General features: G+C 54.9%; 1 protein-coding gene across 3 annotated transcripts in view; it reads left to right on the top strand.

The window, feature by feature from the left end:
• The window catches only part of RASA4B (RAS p21 protein activator 4B), a 29,273-nt gene extending 14,659 nt beyond the window's left edge, over positions 1-14,614 (top strand). For 2 of the 3 annotated variants that reach the window (XM_049904027.1, XM_049904026.1), the window contains 13 exons: positions 857-974; positions 1,207-1,357; positions 1,664-1,728; positions 2,059-2,171; positions 2,428-2,620; positions 2,840-2,977; positions 3,486-3,630; positions 3,794-3,963; positions 8,134-8,271; positions 8,613-8,748; positions 10,535-10,655; positions 13,723-13,787; positions 13,967-14,614. In XM_049904027.1, coding sequence (XP_049759984.1) covers positions 857-974; positions 1,207-1,357; positions 1,664-1,728; positions 2,059-2,171; positions 2,428-2,620; positions 2,840-2,977; positions 3,486-3,630; positions 3,794-3,963; positions 8,134-8,271; positions 8,613-8,748; positions 10,535-10,655; positions 13,723-13,787; positions 13,967-14,088 — 1,675 coding nt within the window. In that variant the 3' untranslated portion in view covers positions 14,089-14,614. The remainder of the gene's footprint in view (positions 1-856; positions 975-1,206; positions 1,358-1,663; positions 1,729-2,058; positions 2,172-2,427; positions 2,621-2,839; positions 2,978-3,485; positions 3,631-3,793; positions 3,964-8,133; positions 8,272-8,612; positions 8,749-10,534; positions 10,656-13,722; positions 13,788-13,966) is intronic. The other variant, XM_049904028.1, reaches the window with a different exon arrangement.
• Positions 14,615-18,640: the final 4,026 nt, after the last annotated feature.

Genomic DNA, 18,640 nt, shown 5'->3' with positions numbered 1-18,640 from the left:
GTTTTTAGTATAAGTATGTCTGTGCAGTATTTGAGACATAATTACACTAAAAATTCCAAATTTAACTGGGGATCATGTATTTTTATTTTTCTAAATCTGGCAACCCCATCCAGGAAGCCCCTGGCCTCCTTGCCCCCCTTTCTCACCAGCCCTAAAGTGTGCCCCCAGGCCCCCAATGATGACTCAGCTTTGCTGCTGTCTCCCTGCGGAAGGCTGGGGTATGGGCAGAAGGGTGCATGCCCAGCACCAAGGCAATTCCACAGAATGGGCCGAGGGTGTGTCTTGATGGGGCATCTGCTGTGGGCCACCGTGTGATGAGCAGCTCCATATGCTGAACTCCAGTCTGTGCTGAAGGCAGGGGCCTTCGAAGATGTTAAGCCTTAGCGCCCCTCACTGGAAGGGGCCTGAGCAAGGGAGCTTGCCTGGAAGATAGGCCTAAAGTGGCAAGGTGCCCAGCCTGCCTGAGCCTCAGTTCCCCTGGCAGGTGGTTATAAGGGTGAAGGGAGGCAGCGGATGGGCATTTGCTTCAGGGTAAAGTGTACACACGAGGGAGGTGGCATCTGGCAGTTCACAGGTTCAAGGCTGGGGAGCCCCACATGTCCATGAGGCCAAGCTTGGAGTCTGGAGGTGGCAGGGCCAGGCCTTGAAGGTGGATGGGGTTCCCATGAGGATGAGGCAGTAAGGGCTCTCCAAACAGAGAAAGCAGCGTGGGCAAAGTGAGTGGGACAGTGCAGGGCACCACACTGGAGGGTATGAGCAGAGACACTGTGGGGCAGGCCCCAAGGGAGGGAGACTGGAGGCAGTGGGGAGGACGGCCTGGGTCCCTGGTGGAGAGGTCACGGGCTGCCCATTCCAGGGGCAACCTGGGCTCCTTGCAGCTAGAGGTCTGCCTGCGGGATGAGACAGTGCTGTCCTCCAGCTGCTACCAGCCCCTGGTGCAGCTGCTGTGCCAGGAGGTGAAGCTGGGAACCCAGGTAAGGGGTCCCTAGGGGGAGGTAGGAGGGTCCTCCCTGTCCTCCTAAACCCATTCCGCAGAATGAAAAACCAAGTTAGGATGGTAAGGGGCTGGCCAGTGCCCAAGCCAGGCCTGTTCTGGGATCCTGCTGTGCCCTGTCTTCACTGTCCCTTGGGAAGATGCCCCCCACAACGGTGCTCGGAGGTCCCTGCACACCTTTCAGCTCTGCTTCTCCTTGCTACCCCGTGCAGGGCTCAGGGCAGCTGATTGCACTCATTGAGGAGACCACCAGCACCGAGTGCCGCCAGGAGGTGGCCACCAACCTGCTCAAGCTCTTCCTGGGGCAGGGGCTGGCCAAGGACTTTCTGGACCTGCTCTTCCAGCTGGAGCTGGGTCGCACCAGTGAGGACTGGGTGAAGCGGCTGGTCCAAGGGTGTGGCTGAGAAGGGGGCTGGAGCCAAGGACTGCAGAGATGCTGGGAGGGGAGAGACCCAGGAAGCCCTCCTATAGGAGACTGATGGGTCAGATTAGGAGAAGAGAGGCAGGAGGAGGCAAGGGAAAGAGCAAAGGGACAGAGGTGGGACAGGGTGGGGAGGTGGCAAGGACGGATTTACCGAGGGGCTAGCATAGAGTCCCCAGCCCCAAGGCCCTCTGTCCTCCTCCTCAAAGCCTTGTCCCTCTCCCACCCGCTGGAACCTTTCCTTGTAGGTGAGGCCAACACTCTGTTCCGGAGTAACTCTCTGGCCTCAAAGTCCATGGAGTCTTTTCTGAAGGTGAGGTTGCATGGTATACTGTCCCTGTTTTATACATGAGGAGACCAAGACAGGCCAAGTGGCAGAGGGGACTTGAACTCAAGTCCTTTGTCTCCATGTCCAATGCTCTTTAAGACTAAGAATTCCATTCATTCACCCTGGGAGCAGCTGTGCACAGCCCCCACTGCTCTATTTGTGTGGGTAGCACCCTCCACATCACACTGTATGGGTACAGGGGAGCAGGAGGGAGGGGAGGGAAAGGGGGATTGGGTGGCTGGGGAGACCAGATGCTGGAAGATGGTGGGCAGCTGGAAGTGGGAGGAGGACCAGTCCCCTCTCTGTGGTCCCCAGGTGGCTGGGATGCGGTATTTGCATGGCGTCCTGGGTCCCATCATTGACAGAGTTTTTGAGGAGAAGAAGTACGTGGAATTGGACCCGAGCAAAGTGGAGGTCAAGGATGTGGGGTGAGGCCGGGGGCAGCCCCAGGGAGGGGGAAGAGCAGCCCCCGGGGAGGGGAGAAGGTCCGGCCCACTCTCTAAACATGTTTATGGCTCTTTCTGTCTGGGTTTACGTGTCGTGACTCTGCCACCTTTCCACCTGTGTCTTGTCTCTGTGCCGCTGTCTCTGCTGTCTCTGTTTCTGCGGCTATCCCGGCAGTCCCTGTCCGCGCCGTGTGTGCTTAGCGCCCCTCTCTCTGCGGGTCCGCCCGCGTCCACGCAGGTGCTCGGGGCTGCACCGCCCACAGACCGAGGCCGAGGTGCTGGAGCAGAGTGCCCAGACACTGCGCTCCCACCTGGGGGCGCTGCTGAGCGCGCTCAGTCGCTCGGTGCGCGCCTGCCCCGCCGTGGTCCGCGCCACCTTTCGGCAGCTCTTCCGGCGCGTGCGCGAGCGCTTCCCCAGTGCCCAGCACGAGGTGCGCCCTGTGCGGAGGGACTGGGGGAGGGAAGAAGGTGGTGGGGGAAGAGGAGCTGCGGGCCACCGGGGTGGTGGTGAGGGTGGAGGGTGCAGTGTTGGAAGGCGAGGAGGGCCGGGGTGGGGTCATGGGGAGAGATGACGGGGACCATGGGAAGGGAACCTCAGGAGCCCAGGCCTGGGAAGAGAACACCCCGGCTCTTCCCTTTCGTCCCTTCAGAACGTGCCATTCATCGCAGTCACCAGTTTTCTGTGCCTGCGCTTCTTGTCTCCTGCCATCATGGCGCCCAAGCTCTTCTACCTGCGAGAACAACACGCAGACGCCCGCACCAGCCGCACCCTGCTCCTGTTGGCTAAGGTGCGCGCCTGAGGACAGTGGCGGGATTCCTGGCTGGGTGTTGGAGAGGTTGTCCTTGCTTGGACAGCAGTGTGTTCCCGACTGACTCTGGGAAGGCCTTGCAGGGACTCCACTGACATCGTTCGTGTAGGCACCGCACTTCACAGTTCACAGAGCGTGCTCATGCTATGTCACCTGAGCCCATAAAAAAAATTTTTTTTGAAAATGAGGCCGGAGAGGTTGCCCAAGGCCGCACAGGCTGTCAGTGGTGTAGGAGGGGTTTCGAACCTGGATCTACTTACTCTGGGGCCTCAGCGGGCAGGGATACCCAGTGGAGCAGTGCCTGATACTAAACCTGCAGAGGAAGGTTAATAGGTTGGGCCCAAATGGTCTTACCTATTAAAGTCCCAAAAGGCTTCAAACTCTGATCAGTTCAACTCTGACCCCCAGCAGGGCTGGATGGACCATGGGCAGGACCTGGGTGGCCCCTAACCCTGATCCAGTGGAGCCTGGTTTTTTCTGCCCCTAGGCAGTGCAGAATGTGGGTAACATGGATACGCCGGCGTCCAGGGCTAAGGAGGCATGGATGGAGCCCCTGCAGTCCACTGTGCACCAGGGTGTGGCCCAACTAAAGGACTTCATCACCAAGCTGGTGAACATTGAGGAGAAAGAAGGTGAGTGCCACCCACAACCAGCTGTGGTGGTTTATTCTGCCCATGGCCCTGCCCACCGCTGCCCATGCCTCTCAGGGCATCTCCCACAGCCTCCTGTTCTCATTGCTCTGCCCTGACCCTGCTCACCTAGCTCACTTTTTGCCCTTCCTCCCCGGTTGGGCAGAGCTGGACCTGCAGCGGGCGCTGAGCTTACAGGCACCGCCGGTGAAGGAGGGGCCACTCTTCATCCACAGGACCAAGGGCAAGGGCCCCCTCATGTCCTCCTCCTTCAAAAAGCTCCATTTCTCCCTCACCACCGAGGCCCTGAGCTTCGCCAAGACGCCCAGCTCCAAGGTGGGTGAGGAGGGAGGCGAATGAGTGGGGCCCTGAGGGCTCTTAACGCTGGAGCCCACTCCAGCGTCCATAGGGTCCTAGAAGGAGGCCAGGCTGGGACCCGGCTTCTGATGAGTGAACCATTTCTGTCAGTTACAAGGGTCACTTCCGACCAGTGAGGATGAAGCTTCCCTGCAGAGGGGTCACTGGGGCAGTGGCTGCAGTGTCTAGCCCTGACTTCCTTGGTCAGATGCCTCAGTGGGCAGGAGCACTGAGGGGTGCTTCTGGGAGATCAGGAAAGCAGAGGGACTGAGAGGTCCTGAGAAGAGCTGGAACAGGTGTTGGAGTTTTGGCCTCCAGTCCTGGCTTAGCCATTTCAGCCTAGGAAAATGGCTTTAGTCTGGCTGGGCCTTAGGTTCTTGGCCTGTAAATTTGGGATAATAGTCCCTATGTACCAGGTTGTAGAGGATTAGATGAGATGATCTCTCTGAGGGGCCTAACACAGGGCCTGGCTCATGGTAAATGGTATTAAAGACCCTACATCCCCCTGGGCCTGGGTCTACTGTGAGCTGAGCCTCTTCTCCCAAGAAGGGTTTGTACTCATGGCTCCCTTGATGGACCTGACCCAACCCCCAGTCAGCCAGGCTATGAGAAGGGCCTGCTAGGGGTGCCCATCCCAACCCTGAGCAGGTAGGGTGGGCCCAGGACAGGCGAAGGAACTCGTCACCCCCCTACCCTCAGGAGTCAGTTGGTTCTTGAGAAGGCCCCACGAGATAAAAGGGGCTGGCCTCTTTCCTACCAAAGGCCCCTCAGGTTGTTGTCATGTACCACCTTCAGTGTTTGAAAGGTTTTGCCACGTAGGCGTTATTCGGTTCTGGTCCGCATTTGTGTTCAGACGGCACATCAGGTGGAGACAGCACCACCAATGTGATTTCCACCCTGAATAGAGGTTTCTCTTGCTTGACTCTGCTGCCATCTAGGGAAGCCCATATTTTCCCCAGGGAGCTCTGCAGCAGTGGAAAACATTTGTAGCCTCCTGTAATGACCATCTGGGAGCGTTAGCTATGGGCCAGATACCGATTACCTTGCACCTAATCTCCCTCTCCAGCCCTGCAAGGTTGGGGCGCCCATCCCATTTCATGGGAACCGAGGCTCAAAGTCACGTGGTAGAGAGTGGCAGAACTGGGACGCGAGTCTGCCTGACTCTGCAGCCATGTTCTCCGATGATGCCACTGCTTGTCAGCTGGGAACCCAGCGCTGGGTGGCAGTCAAGGGCTGGTCCAGCTCTGACCCTCTGGACTTCTGGGGGGGTGTGTGAGGCAGGAGCGAGCCAGAATCCAAACAGTAGCCCGACCAGTAAAGACTGCTGGAGTAAGGAGGAAGGCTGGATCAACCAGGGAAGGCTTATTGGAAGGGGTAGGGGCATGGGACTACTGAGTCTCAGGACCGGAAGAGATCCCAAAGGCCATCCTGTCCAGCCCTGTCTGGGTCATAGATTACCTCTTCAAGGTCCCCCAGAAGACTCTGCTTGCATGCTGCCGATCACGGAGAACATACTACTACACAAAGGCCCTCTGTCTTTGCAGCTCTCGGTTAGAAAGGTCTTTACCCTGAGCTAAAGCCTGCCTTCTTGGGGCTTTCTTCTCTATCTCTGCTCTGCCCCTGGGGCAGCAGAACCAGTCTGTCCCTCCACCTTGTTGTCTTTAGGTGCTGTTGAGTCAATTCCGACTCATAGTGATGCTGTGTACAACAGAACGAAACACTGCCTGGTCCTGTGCCATCCTCACAGTACACGCTATGCTTGAGCCCATTGTTGCAGCCACTGTGTCAGTCCATCTCACTGAGGGTCTTCTTCCACCCTGGCACAGTAGAAACCATAGCCCTAAGGGTGTTCGTTTCTAGAACCCCAAGCCCCTGAGCTTTTTTAGTCACTGTACTTTGAGGACAAAGCAAGTCTCTCGCTTGGTCTTTTTTTCTTGATTTTGCTCAGTCTTCTTAACATGCTTTCATTTGCCAAGTTCCCATTTGGACTGCGGCACCCAGAACTGAGCACAGCACCATGGGTGTTATCTGAACACTGCAGAGCACAGTAGACAGTCCCCTCCCGGATTCCGGCCATTATACTTCTATTGGTACTGCTTTGACTCATCTGTATTTTTTGGTTACATCTCACAGTAGCTTCACACCCAGTCTCCTGTTGACTATTCAAGTAGTTTTTATTTTTCTTCTCAGACAGGGAAAAAAAACCGTAACTCAGGAGCAGAAGTTAGTATTTATTTTTCTTAAACTTGTTGTCGTTAGGTGCCTTCGAGTCAGTGCCAACTCATAACAATCTTACAGGACAGAGCAGAACTGTCCAATAGGGTTTCCAGGGAGTGGCTGGTGGATTTGAACTGCTGACCTTTTGGTTAGCAGCCAAGCTTTTAACCACTACACCACCAGGGCTCCTTTTAAACTTAGTCTTGTTTAACGCAGTCCATGGTGCCAGCTGGCTGAGATCCTTTTCAGTTCTGATTGTGAGCATGTCCCTGGGTCTTTGCCTAGTCACCAATAACCCTGGTTTCCAGGGTGGAGCTGAGGGCCAGGCTAGGGGTCTGCTCTTGAGGCTTCCCAGGGAAGGAAGGCATACTCCATCACTGGTCACCCTCCACAGCGGCCCCATCTTCTCCTGGCTTTGTGATTTGGGGGAAAAGGATGAAATATGCTTAGAGGGGAAGGCCTTTTGACACCCCCTAGTGGTCACAGCTTCCCCCTTTAGTGGCCTCCTGGACTTTAATCTCTTAAGACTCTGGTCCAGAATTCTGCTTGGCTCAATTGTTGGTAGAATTCGCCAGCTGCTTCCCTTGGGAGACCACAGCGTGGTCTGGCTCCTCTGTGGATCTTGTGGCACCCTGGCTTTGGGGTTATAACAGCTGCTTGATGTCCACCCTTGTTCTTGTCCCATGCTGGGCATCTGCCCCTCTTGTCCCTCCTTGTAGCACTCTTCCCAGCTCACAGGGGCACCTGTTCTGAAGCAGCTCTCTTCTGGTCCTCACTGGGGTGACCCCTAAGCCCAGGCCTCCCACTTTCCAGCATCTCTAGCTCTGGGAAGCTGTCTGGTCCTTGTAATCCCCTCTGCTTTTTCTGCAGCCCAGTCCAGCGTGGGTGCTGGCTTGCCTACCTGGTAGGCCCCACCCTCACCCAGCTCTGGGTCACCTTCTGTTCCTTCCCATCCTGCGTAGCCTCCTGGTCTGTGCCAGCTCCTCTCCCCTGCCCTGCCCCGCACATCCTTTCCAGCAGACACACCCTCCCCCTCGCATGGCAGCAATTCCTCTGGCTGGGCAGAGGACCCTGTCATTCCCTCTGCGTGTGTCTTTCTGTGTGTGCATGTGTCTGTGTGTCTTTATGTGTGTATGTCTTGTGTCTGTATCTGTGTCTCGCTCCAAAGCAGCTCAGATGTGTGCCCCCCAGGCTTCTATCAAAGCTTCCCACTCCCCTCTTCCCAAGAGATGGCTCTGTTCCTGCTGTGCTTGTCACTGAGGCCACGGGTGTGGTGGGCCTTGGATTCCAGGCCAGGGAGTGGGCGTTACCTGAGGGCCGTGGGGACTGGTCATTCCATAGATGAGGCCCCGGCGAGAGCCGATGGGAGAGTGTTTAGGAGGCAAGGGCAGGGCTTGGGGGCTGGCAGCATAGACTGAGCGTTAGCAGGTTAGGGGCCTTTCGGGTGTTTTTAAATCCAGAGCTTCTCTTAGTCCCATTTGGCTTTCACCAGATTCTATTAAATGGCCCTGTACCTTATCTGAGGGTGGTGGCAGGGCGGCGGTGGGGGAGGGGGGCAGGCACAGGGTATGGCCTTTAGAGTCTGAAAAAACCAAGGTGACTTGGCGGATTAATTGATGCAGAAGCTAAGGCTCTGGTCCCAGCCAGGCAGGCATTGCGCTCCAACCCCAGGGAATGCTGGGTGTACAGACGCTAGTCCAGATCTCAGACCTCCCAGGACTGCTGGGAGCGGTGGAGGCCAAGCTTTTCCCTCTCCATCCATCCCCCCTCTGCCCTGGCTGAGGTCACTCCTGGGAGCAGTAGGCTCTGTGGGTCCCCATGAACCCATGCTGCAGAAGGGAGACGGAGGCCCAGCAATAGGAAGCCAAGCGCAGGAGAGGGCGGCTCTGCCCTGGGTAGGTCCCTGAGCCTCCCTTCCCCTGCTGGCCCCAGAAAAGCTCCCTCATCAAGCTGGCCAACATCCGGGCAGCAGAAAAGGTGGAGGAGAAGAGCTTCGGTAGCTCCCGTGTCATGCAGATCATCTACACGGACGACGTGGGCCGGCCCCAGACCGCCTACCTGCAGTGCAAGGTGCTGGTTGTGGCCAGGGGCCCAGTGGGGCGCCGTGGGGTGGGGAGCGTGGGAGTCTGCCTGGGGGGCCGGAAATGAGGCATGGGTGTCTCCCACCCCGTCAGCCATGTTTGATACAGCAGGATGTCTGTGTGTCCGTGTGTGCCTCTCTGCATGCATGTGTCTATATGTCTGCGTCTGTGTCTGTGTCATTGTCTCTGTGTGTGTCTATATCTGTGTGTCTTTGTGTCTGTGTTTCTGTGTGTGTCTGTATGACTTGTGTCTATGTGTGTGTGTCTGTGTGTCTGTGTCTGCATGCCTGGGACACCCCGGCCCAGGTCTGATCAGGTCACACCTTGCAGTGCATGAACGAGCTGAACCAATGGCTGTCTGCACTGCGGAAAGTGAGCATGAACAACACTGGCCTGCTGGGCTCCTACCACCCTGGCGTCTTCCGTGGGGACAGGTGGAGCTGCTGCCACCAGAAGGACAAGACAGGTGGGGGCGGAGCCTGGCCACAGGAGGCCTCAGACCCCCTGACTGGGAGATGGGGCCACTGAACCCCGCCTCACTGGCCTGGCTGGGAGCCACCTATGGGGAAACTAACCTGAAGAAAACCAGTCCCTCCAGATGCTGGGGGTGAAAGGAGGGGAGGATTCCATGACCAGGTAGTTGGGGAAATGCCACAGGGTGTGTGTGGTGCACCGTCAGCACGCTGAAGGCTCTGAGGCCTGTATACTCTCAGAATCCTGGTCCTCGCTCTGTTGAGGCCCACACTTACCACACTTGTTGGACAGGGACTCTTGTGTGACGAGCTTCTTGCAGAATGGTGCTCCAAGGAGCCTGCTTTAGGGATGTCCGCCTGTAAGGGCTGGCGAGAGCTTCTGTGCTGGTAGCCTGGTGTGGGAGAGAAGCTGGGCTGGGGAGGGGGCCCTGAGCCTTGGGCACTAGAGGGGTGGCAGAAAGGAGCTTTCTGGTAGAGCTTTCTGTGCTGATGGAAATGGGCTATACCTGTGCCATCCAGTACACTAACCACGAGCCATGTGTGGATACTGAGCTCTTGAAATGTGGGTAGTGCAACTGAGGAACTGAGTTTTTAGCTTTTTAAAATTTTATTTACATTTAATTAATTTAGATTTTAAAAGTCTTGTAAGGCTAGTGTTTACCCTATTGGACAGCACAGTTCTAGAACCTTGGACACTTGTCCCTCTTATTCCTACCTGCTTTACAAAATACTTGCTTCCTAGTCACACAGTAGGCTCAGCACTTGGAGCCCCTGCCCCCCAGGCCAGGCCTGGCCTCGGCCCCAGAAGCCCTGTGGAAGCCAGTGGAACCTGACCCACCTGCTCTAGCCGAGTCCTGGGTTTGAGGTTAAGCTGTGGAGATTGGGGCATCACCAGGTCACAGATGCTCTTGAAACGGAATTCCCTTTCTCAGTGTAGAGAGTTCAGCCCAGCTGTTGGTGCTTAGGAAACCCTGGTGGCATAGTGGTTAAGTGCTACGGCTGCTAACCAAAATGTTGCCAGTTTGAATTTGCCAGGTGCTTCTTTTCTTAGAAACTCTGTGGGGCAGTTCTACTCTGTCCTATAGGGTTGCTGAGTTGGAATCAACTCAGTGGCAACAGACTTGGTTTTTTTGGTTTTTATTGGTGCTTATCTACAGACTGACCCTGCCAGGGCCCTGCAGGGTGGCTCCTTATAAGTGACATTGGGGCTGGCAGACCTGCCCTGCAGCCTCTGGCTGTCAGCACCATAGTGACATTGTCAGTGAAGTGGGGCCTTACCACACCACTGTGGGGCAGGGTCTGTAAAATGGAGGAAAAAGGCTCAGAGAGGGCAGGTGACTTGGCCAAGGTCATAAGGCCTGTGAGATGCAAGGCCAGCTCATTCCAAGGTGCAGACCCCTATAGCCCACTTGACCATGATCTTCCAGGCAGGTAGCCTTCCAGAAAGTCACCCAGATCTTCCAAGGTGCGTCTTGCACAACTCCCCCTAGCTGCAATCACGTATCCCATATCCCATGGCTCAGGAGCTGAACCCAAGGTGAGCTGCCGCCCTGGAAGGGTGAGGAGCCACAGGCATACCTGGGCCAGCCTTCCCTAGCTCTGCTCTGCCTCCAGCCCAGCCCTGCACTAGGGGGCCCAGGTCTAATCCTCTCACCCTCTAGGCCTCGGTTTGCCCACCTCTACAACCAGGAAGTCAGGCATGAGCTCAGACAGTGTGGGTCCCTCTTCCCTGCCACCAGGCCAGACCTGCCTATAACCCTGCCCTCTCTCTGCCCCCAGATGTGGGCTGTGATAAGACCCGGTCACGGGTGACTCTGCAGGAGTGGAATGACCCTCTTGACCACGACCTGGAGGCCCAGCTCATCTACCGGTACCTGCTAGGTGTGGAGGCCACACTTCGGTGAGGAGGCCTGCGCAGATCACACACGGAGAGCCCGTGTGCGGGGGGAATCTGCCTGGCAAGGCCAGAGCTGGGATTCAGACTCAGCTGCCCTGGGTGGCACTGTGGTCAATTCCCTTCTAATCAGGCACAGCACTTCTCCTGCCCTTGGCAGCCACACTGGGGGAGAGGCACCCACATCTCTGTAGATCTGGATGGGGGTCAGTGCTGTGCCAGCCCAGGGTCAGGGCCAGGCTGCTCAATGTCAACTTCCCATGGTGCCTCAGGAGCACAAGACCTGGAGGGGTGGTGAGTGTCCTCCCTGCCCTTCACAGACACTAGCAGAATTTATCTCCCCTTCCTCCCTCAATGTCCTTTGAGCTCCTGCTGTCAGTCTAGAGCCACCTGCTCCATGTGAGCTGGTCACTGGCCATACCTGGTCACCCTGCCGCTGCCACCTTCTTTGCCCCCCCGCCCCACTCTACTCCTGCTCCCTTGCTCGGTGACCTCATCCTCCACGTAGGTGGTGCATTCTCACCCTGTCCTCTGAGAGGATGCTTCCAGAGACGTACGGGTCCACCCACCTAGACCTTCAGTGCCATGGCCACACTCTGGCACTTGGCATTCCTCTTCTTTCTCTTCAGCATTTGTGAGCCTCTGCTTTAATTCATTTCATGTATTAGCTCATCTCTATCCACAAACACTGAGCCAGGTAGGTACTATTATCGTCCCCAGTTAAGTTCATAAGCGGCAGAGCTAAAATTCATACCCAGGCCACCTGGGTCCAGTGCCCATGGTCCTAACCACTGCGCCCTGCTGCCGTGAGAGCCTCCCTGCCTTCAGAACTACTCCAGCGCCCTCCTCTCCTCCCCTCTTGCTTCCTCTGGTGCCCACCACCAACAGACCTTCCACCCCACTGGGCTAAGTTCAAGGTGTCAGCCGGGATGGCTCCTTGTGGAGGCTCTATGGGGAGAATCCATTTTCTTCCCTTTTTCAGCTTCTGGAGGCCGCCTGCTTTCCTGGGTTTGTGGCTCCTTCCTCCATCTTCGAAGTGAATCACTCCAGTCTCTGTATCATCACATTGCCTCCTCCTTCCTTTGACTTTCTTGCCTCCCTCTTATTAGGATCCTTGTGATTGCATTTAGGGCCCACCTGGATAATCAGGCCACTCTCCCCCATTGCAAGATCCTTAGCTTAATCACACCTGCGAAGTCCTGTTTGCTCTAGAAGGTAACATTCACAGACGCTGGGGATTCTTCAGCCTACCGCACCCACCCATCGTCTGCCCCCACTCCCCACCTGAGCAGCGGAGATCCCAGGGCCCGTCTCTGGAAGGCCTCTTACATTCCCCCTTCATCCCTTTTCCTTGTAAGCCTCGTCTCTGGGTAACCCCATCCTCCCCCCACTTCTTCCCTGCACCCGGGCCAGTCTGGAGAAAAACACCGTTGGGCCACCAGGTTTTTTTTTTACCCCATTTAAAATTTTTTACCCCAGATGTCAAGCAGTGCTGCCTGGTGCAGGGACATCGCTCCTGGTGTGGCCTCTCTTCCTCTTCTCCATCATCAGTTTTTTCTTTCTCTCCTAGATCGTTTCATCAGACAGAAACCCTCTAGCGCCCGTCTTAAAACTTGAAACCCTCCCTCGACCCCATACTCCCCTGAAAACATTGCTCCATGTCCCTGCTCCCTTGATTGCAGAACTTGGGAAAGAGTTGTCTTTACCCTCCGTGCTTTCTCAAACCCAATCTGGACAGGCTCACGGCCCCACCAGTGACCTCCGTGTTGCCAGGTCTAGCGGTCACGTCTCAGTGCCCCTCGTTCTTGGCCCATCAGCAGTAATGGACACAGTTGGCAGCCCCCTCTCGAGACACATCCTCTCCGCTTGCAGGACCTGCCAGACTCTCGTGGTTTTCTTCCTCAGTGGCGGCTGCTCCTCCTCCTCAGGCTTTCCCACGCCTTTAAATCCCATCTATGCCCTGAGGACTCCACCTCTCTCCTCCCTGAGCTCCGAATGTCCAGCTGCCTACTTGGCATCTCCACCTGGATGTCCAAACGTTATCTCAAACCTAACTGGAGACAATAGGGCTCTCCATTTCCCCCACCCGACCACCTCCAGGCCTCTTCCTCCCCTAGTCTCCTCGCGGTAAACAGCACCACTGCCCACCTGGGTGCCTGAGCTGCAGACCTAGGACTTGTCTTTGGTTCCTTTCTTTGACTCACTGTCCCCAGCCCTCATATCCAACCCCTCAGCAAGTCCCCTTGGCTTCACTTTCAGAATAAATCCAATCTGACCATTTCTCTTCTCCCCACTGCCGCTCCCCTAGTCCGAGCTCTCCCATTTACAGCCGGGACTGCGCGGGAGCCTCCTATCGGGTCTCCCTGCCTCCACTCCAGCCTCTGTAGGATCTGCTCACCACACAGCTCCTAGAGAAATCTTCTACAGCAAGAAGCAGATCACATCGCTCCCCTGCTTAAAACTTCTAATGGTTTCCCATCATAAAAATCCCAAATTCCTGCCATGGCTTCAAGGCCTCCCGTGCCCTGGTCCCTGGCCGCTCTTCCAGCCTCTTCTCCTAGCACCAGCCCCTTTATTTGCCGGGTTTGCTGCAGCTACCCTTGCCACCTTGCTGTTTCTCAGCCTCGCCATGCTTGTTCCCATTCCAGGGCCTTTGCACATGCTGTGGTCCTTGCCTGAATGGCCTTCCCCCAGGTGCTCACATGGCTCATTCCCTTATCTGGTTCAGGTCTCTGTTTAAGTGCCACCTTATCCAAGAGGCTGTCCCCAAGCACCCTGTGAAAGTCACCCCCGTTCCCCCATCACTCTCGAACTTCACAGACCCCGTTTTCTGAAGCTGTGTTACACATTGAATCATAAATATGTGCTGCTTTCTTGTCTGTTGCCTGTCTCTTGACTAGATTGTGAGCTCCATGCAGGCAGGACTGGTATTCACAGCTCTGGCCCCAGGACAGAGAACAGTGCCTGGCACAGCTTAGAAAATGCTGACTGAGAAATCAGCGGAGGGAGCGAGGTCTGAGAGACTCAGGAGGCCCCCTCACCAGCTTCCCCCTCACTCTGTCCTTGCCCACAGGGAGAAGCACTGGGAGCTGAGGGGTGCCACAGAGGCAGGCACTGCGCTTGAAGGCCCTGGCCTAGGTAGGTCTCTCCTGCCTGGGTCTCACGTGGTGGCCCGAGCCCCTTTTGGTGGGTAGAGGCCAGGACCTGTACCCACAGGGCTCCTCAGGCCCACACCCAGGGGCCCTCCCACATCTGGGACAGGCTCTGGCAGGTGAGAGGCCCTACCTGCTCTACCCTCACAGCTGTCTGCTCCCCAGCCCCTGAGGACGGACTCGCCCAGCTGTTCCAGGTGCTGCAGGACCTCAAGAAGGCCCACAGCGTCAGCCCTGCTGCCGCCCCACCCTCGGAGCACAGAAACCTTCTGGAGCTGCAGACGTGAGGCCCATGGCACCCTTGCCACACTGCCAGATGCTGGGAGACCTGCACGCTTTCAGCCCTTCACCCCAGCCCCCTCACTAGGGTGCCGGGCTGGGGGTCTCTTGGACGGAGGGGGTAGGGAGATCCAGAAGTCCAGAATGGGCAAGGCTTTGGGCCATTATCACCGACCTGAAGTCTCCTGGGGATTTAGGGCCCCTGCTGTCTGTGAAGCCGGGCCACTCCCTGCAGCCCTTGCACCCCTGCCACTAGCCCAGACTCCTGAGGGGCTTTCGCTTCTGCCCGGGACAGACCCAGCAGAAGCACACCTAGGGAATCGGGGCTGAGGCTCTGTGAGCCCAGGTTGGGAGAGGATACCCTCCCCTACACCCCACACCCCCACTCATGAGATTTAGTCTCCTGGGGCCCAGGAGACCACCCTCGAGCCTCAGTGCCCCCTCGCTCCTGGCCCTTACCCACCCATTACACTCGTGAGTTGGGAGGAGCACCACGGTGCTCTGTGGCTGACAATAAACCTGCTGTGACTGCTTTGGCTCTGGGGTCTTGCAATGTGGTCAGGGGAGAGAGAGGGCCCAGGAGGACCCAGCAGCTGCCGGTGAGGATGAACAAGGACTGGAACCACCGTCATAGCCTCTGTGCAGTCCCCATCGTCCTTCTCTGCTTCCCGCTCCCCCAGAGAGGCTCTTTTCTCCTCCCTGCTGCTGCTCCCACCACATCCCTGGGTCCCCCTACTCCCATCCCCACAGACCACAGAGCTGGACGAGTCTCCTTGCAGCCCCAAACAAGCCAGGGCCCCTTTGCCCAGGGCGCCCCTGAACTGCACAGCAAGACTGAGTTTAGGACTTGAATCCTGAGCTGTGGCCTGGCCCTGGCGGTGGTCCCTTCTTCTCCCAGGCACACCATCCTGCCCTCGTTCAGGTCCCCACAGGCTGAGTGGCCACAGTGACTTGGCTGTTGGAGAGAAGACCCAGAGCTCCCTCCCACACAAGGCTTCCAGCCTCTGCCTTGGCTGCGCCGTTGCCTCTTTTGCTGTCTGACACCAGACTCCAAAGGTTCACCCTGGCCCAGCCCACTCCTGGCCCCAGCCTACTCCTGGCCCCAGGGGGTTCGTCTGAAGCCCTTACCACCAGAGGTCCCAGGCTGGTTCTGTTGGCCTAGCGTGAATCCACTCCCACCTCTCAGGGGCCAAGGGCCCTGGGGGTGGAGTCCCAGCATCCAGGGAGCCTGGCTGCCTGTCCTTGGTCAGTCCCCTCTGAGGCCCCACAACTTCACCCTCTTGTGGGGCCTCCCATCAAGCCCTACACCTTGCCTAAGAGGGGTCCCCACCTCTGTGGGACAGTGATGATGGCCACTGGCTTGCAGAGCTGAAGGGGGGTCCCAGGGTGGCTGGACACCCAAGCTGTGGGTGGTACTAGCTCCCATGGCTGTCCTGCTGGAGGTGCCACATGCTGCTGCCGTTAGCAGCCAGGGTACTGGGGCAGGCAGGGCCTCTGTACCTCGGGAGATCAGGCTCGAGACCAGATAGGGCTCAACAGACCTCTTTCCTTCCCTGGCTCCTCCCGCCCAACCCTGGCCCAGTGCTCACCAGCCGCAAAGTGGACTAATGTGGGGAGACATGGGAGGCCTCAGACTCAGTAACAGCTGCTGACTCACAGTGAGCATGCTCCGGGGTGGGCACTGCGCTGACCCTTCACCTGCTGCCACTCACTTCTTCCTCCCCACAATCCCATCATCCTCTCTACTCTTCAGCTACCAGGAAAACAAGGCAAGATGGTAATATGCCTGGGGCCCCACAGCTAGAACACATGGAGGACTTGGGTTTTGAACTACGCATCTGACTCAGAGTAGGATGGGTTGTTTAAAATCACATTCCAATTGTGAGGAGGAAGGAGGACCCTTAAATTAGAAGAGATTAAGAGCTTAAACAATCGAATGTAATAAAAACAAAAGATTGAGAAATCACATTTTTTTTAAATTAATTTTTATTAAGCTTCAAGTGAACATTTACCATTCCAATCAGTCTGTCACATGTAGGTTTACATACATCTTACTCCCTTCTCCCACTTGCTCTCCCCCTATTGAGTCAGCCCTTTCAGTCTCTCGTTTCGTGCCAATTTTGCCATCTTCCCTCTCTCTCTATCTTCCCATCCCCCCTCCAGTCAAGAGTTGCCAACACACTCTCCAGTGTCCACCTGATTTAATTAGCTCACTCTTCATCAGCATCTCTCTCCCCCCCACTGACCAGTCCTTTTCATGCCTGATGATTTGTCTTCGGGGATGGTTCCTGTCCTGTGCCATCAGAAGTTCTGGGGAGCATTGTCTCTGGGATTCCTCTAGTCGCAGTCATACCATTAGGTATGTTCTTTTCATGAGAATTTGGGGTCTGTATCCCATTGGTCTCCTGCTCCCTCAGGAGTTGTCTGTTGTGCTCCCTGACAGGGCAGACATCGATTGTGGCCGGGCACCAACTAGTTCTTCTGGTCTCAGGATAATGTAGGTCTCTGGTTCATGTGGCCCTTTCTGTCTCTTGGGTTCTTAGTTGTCGTGTGACCTTGGTGTTCTTCCTTTGGCTTTGCTCCAGGTGGGTTGAGACCAATTGATGTATCTTAGATGGCCGCTTGTTGGCATTTAGGACCCCAGGCGCCACAATTCAAAGTGGGATGCAGAATGTTTTCATAATAGAATTATTTTGCCCATTGACTTAGAAGTCCCCTCAAACCAAGTTCCCCAGACCCCGGCCCCTGCTCCGCTGACCTTTGAAGCTTTCATTTTATCCCGGAAACCTCTTTGCTTTTAGTCCAGTCCAATTAGGCTGACCTTCCTTGTATTGAGTGTTGTCTTTCCCTTCACCCAAAGCAGTTCTTATCTACAGATTGATCAATAAAAAGCCCTCTCCCTCCCTCCCTCCCTCCCCCCTTTTAACCACAAAAGTATGTGTTCTTCTCCGTTTTTTCTATTTCTCAAGATCTTATAATAGTGGTCTTATACAATATTTGTCCTTTTGCAACTGACTCATTTCGCTCAGCATAATGCCTTCCAGATTCCTCCATGTTATGAAATGTTTCACAGATTCGTCACTGTTCTTTATCGATGCGTAGTATTCCATTGTGTGAATATACCACAATTTATTTACCCATTCATCCGTTGACGGACATCTTGGTTGCTTCCAGCTTTTTGCTATTGTAAACAGAGCTGCAATAAACATGGGTGTGCATATATCTGTTTGTGTGAAGGCTCTTGTATCTCTAGGGTATATTCCGAGGAGTGGGATTTCTGGGTTGTATGGTAGTTCTATTTCTAACTGTTTAAGACAACGCCAGATGGATTTCCAAAGTAGTTGTACCATTTTACAATCCCACCAGCAGTGTATGAGAGTTCCGATCTCTCCGCAGCCTCTCCAACATTTATTATTTTGTGTTTTTTGGATGAATGCCAGTCTAGTTGGTGTGAGATGGAATCTCATCGTAGTTTTAATTTGCATTTCTCTAATGGCTAATGATCGGGAGCATTTTCTCATGTATCTGTTGGCTGCCTGAATATCTTCTTTAGTGAAATGTGTGTTCATATCCTTTGCCCACTTCTTGATTGGGTTGTTTGTCTTTTTGTGGTTGAGTTTTGACAGAATGTAGATTTTAGAGATCAGGCACTGGTCTGAGATGTCATAGCTGAATATTCTTTCCCAGTCTGTAGGTGGTCTTTTTACTCTTTTGGTGAAGTCTTTAGATGAGCATAGGTGTTTGATTTTTAGGAGCTCCCAGTTATCTGGTTTCTCTTCATCATTTTTGGTAATGTTTTGTATTCTGTTTATGCCCTGTATTAGGGCTCCTAGGGTTGATCCTATTTTTTCTTCCATGATCTTTATCGTTTTAGTCTTTATGTTTAGGTCTTTGATCCACTTGGAGTTAGTTTTTGTGCATGGTGTGAGGTATGGGTCCTGTTTCATTCTTTTGCAAATGGATATCCAGTTATGCCAGCACCATTTGTTAAAAAGACTATCATTTCCCCAATTGACTGACACTGGTCCTTTGTCAAATATCAGCTGCTCATACGTGGATGGATTTATATCTGGGTTCTCAATTCTGTTCCATTGGTCTATGTGCCTGTTGTTGTACCAGTACCAGGCTGTTTTGACTACTGTAGCTGTATAATAGGTTCTGAAATCAGGTAGAGTGAGGCCTCCCACTTTCTTCTTCTTTTTCAGTAATGCTTTGCTTATCCGGGGGTTCTTTCCCTGAGAAATCACATTTTTATGAGACAATTAGAAATTTGGACAATGGCCGACTATACAACGATATGAAGAAACTGTTGGTTTTTTAAAGGTGTGATAAGATATTGTGGTTATGTGGTTAAGAGTCTTTATCTTTTAGAACCACCACCCGTCTGTCAGTTTATCACATTGTGGTGGCTTGCCTGTTGCTGTGATGCTGGAAGCTATGCCCCTGGTATTTCAAATACCAGCAGGGTCACCCATAGTGGACAGGTTTCAGCAGAGCTTCCAGACTAAGATAGACTAGGAAGAAAGGCCGGGCGATCTGCTTCTGAAAATTAGCCAGTGA

This window comes from Elephas maximus, chromosome 12 (assembly GCF_024166365.1).
Source record: "Elephas maximus indicus isolate mEleMax1 chromosome 12, mEleMax1 primary haplotype, whole genome shotgun sequence".
Classification (NCBI taxonomy): domain Eukaryota; kingdom Metazoa; phylum Chordata; class Mammalia; order Proboscidea; family Elephantidae; genus Elephas; species Elephas maximus.
This window is presented reverse-complemented; position numbering and strand designations above follow the sequence as displayed.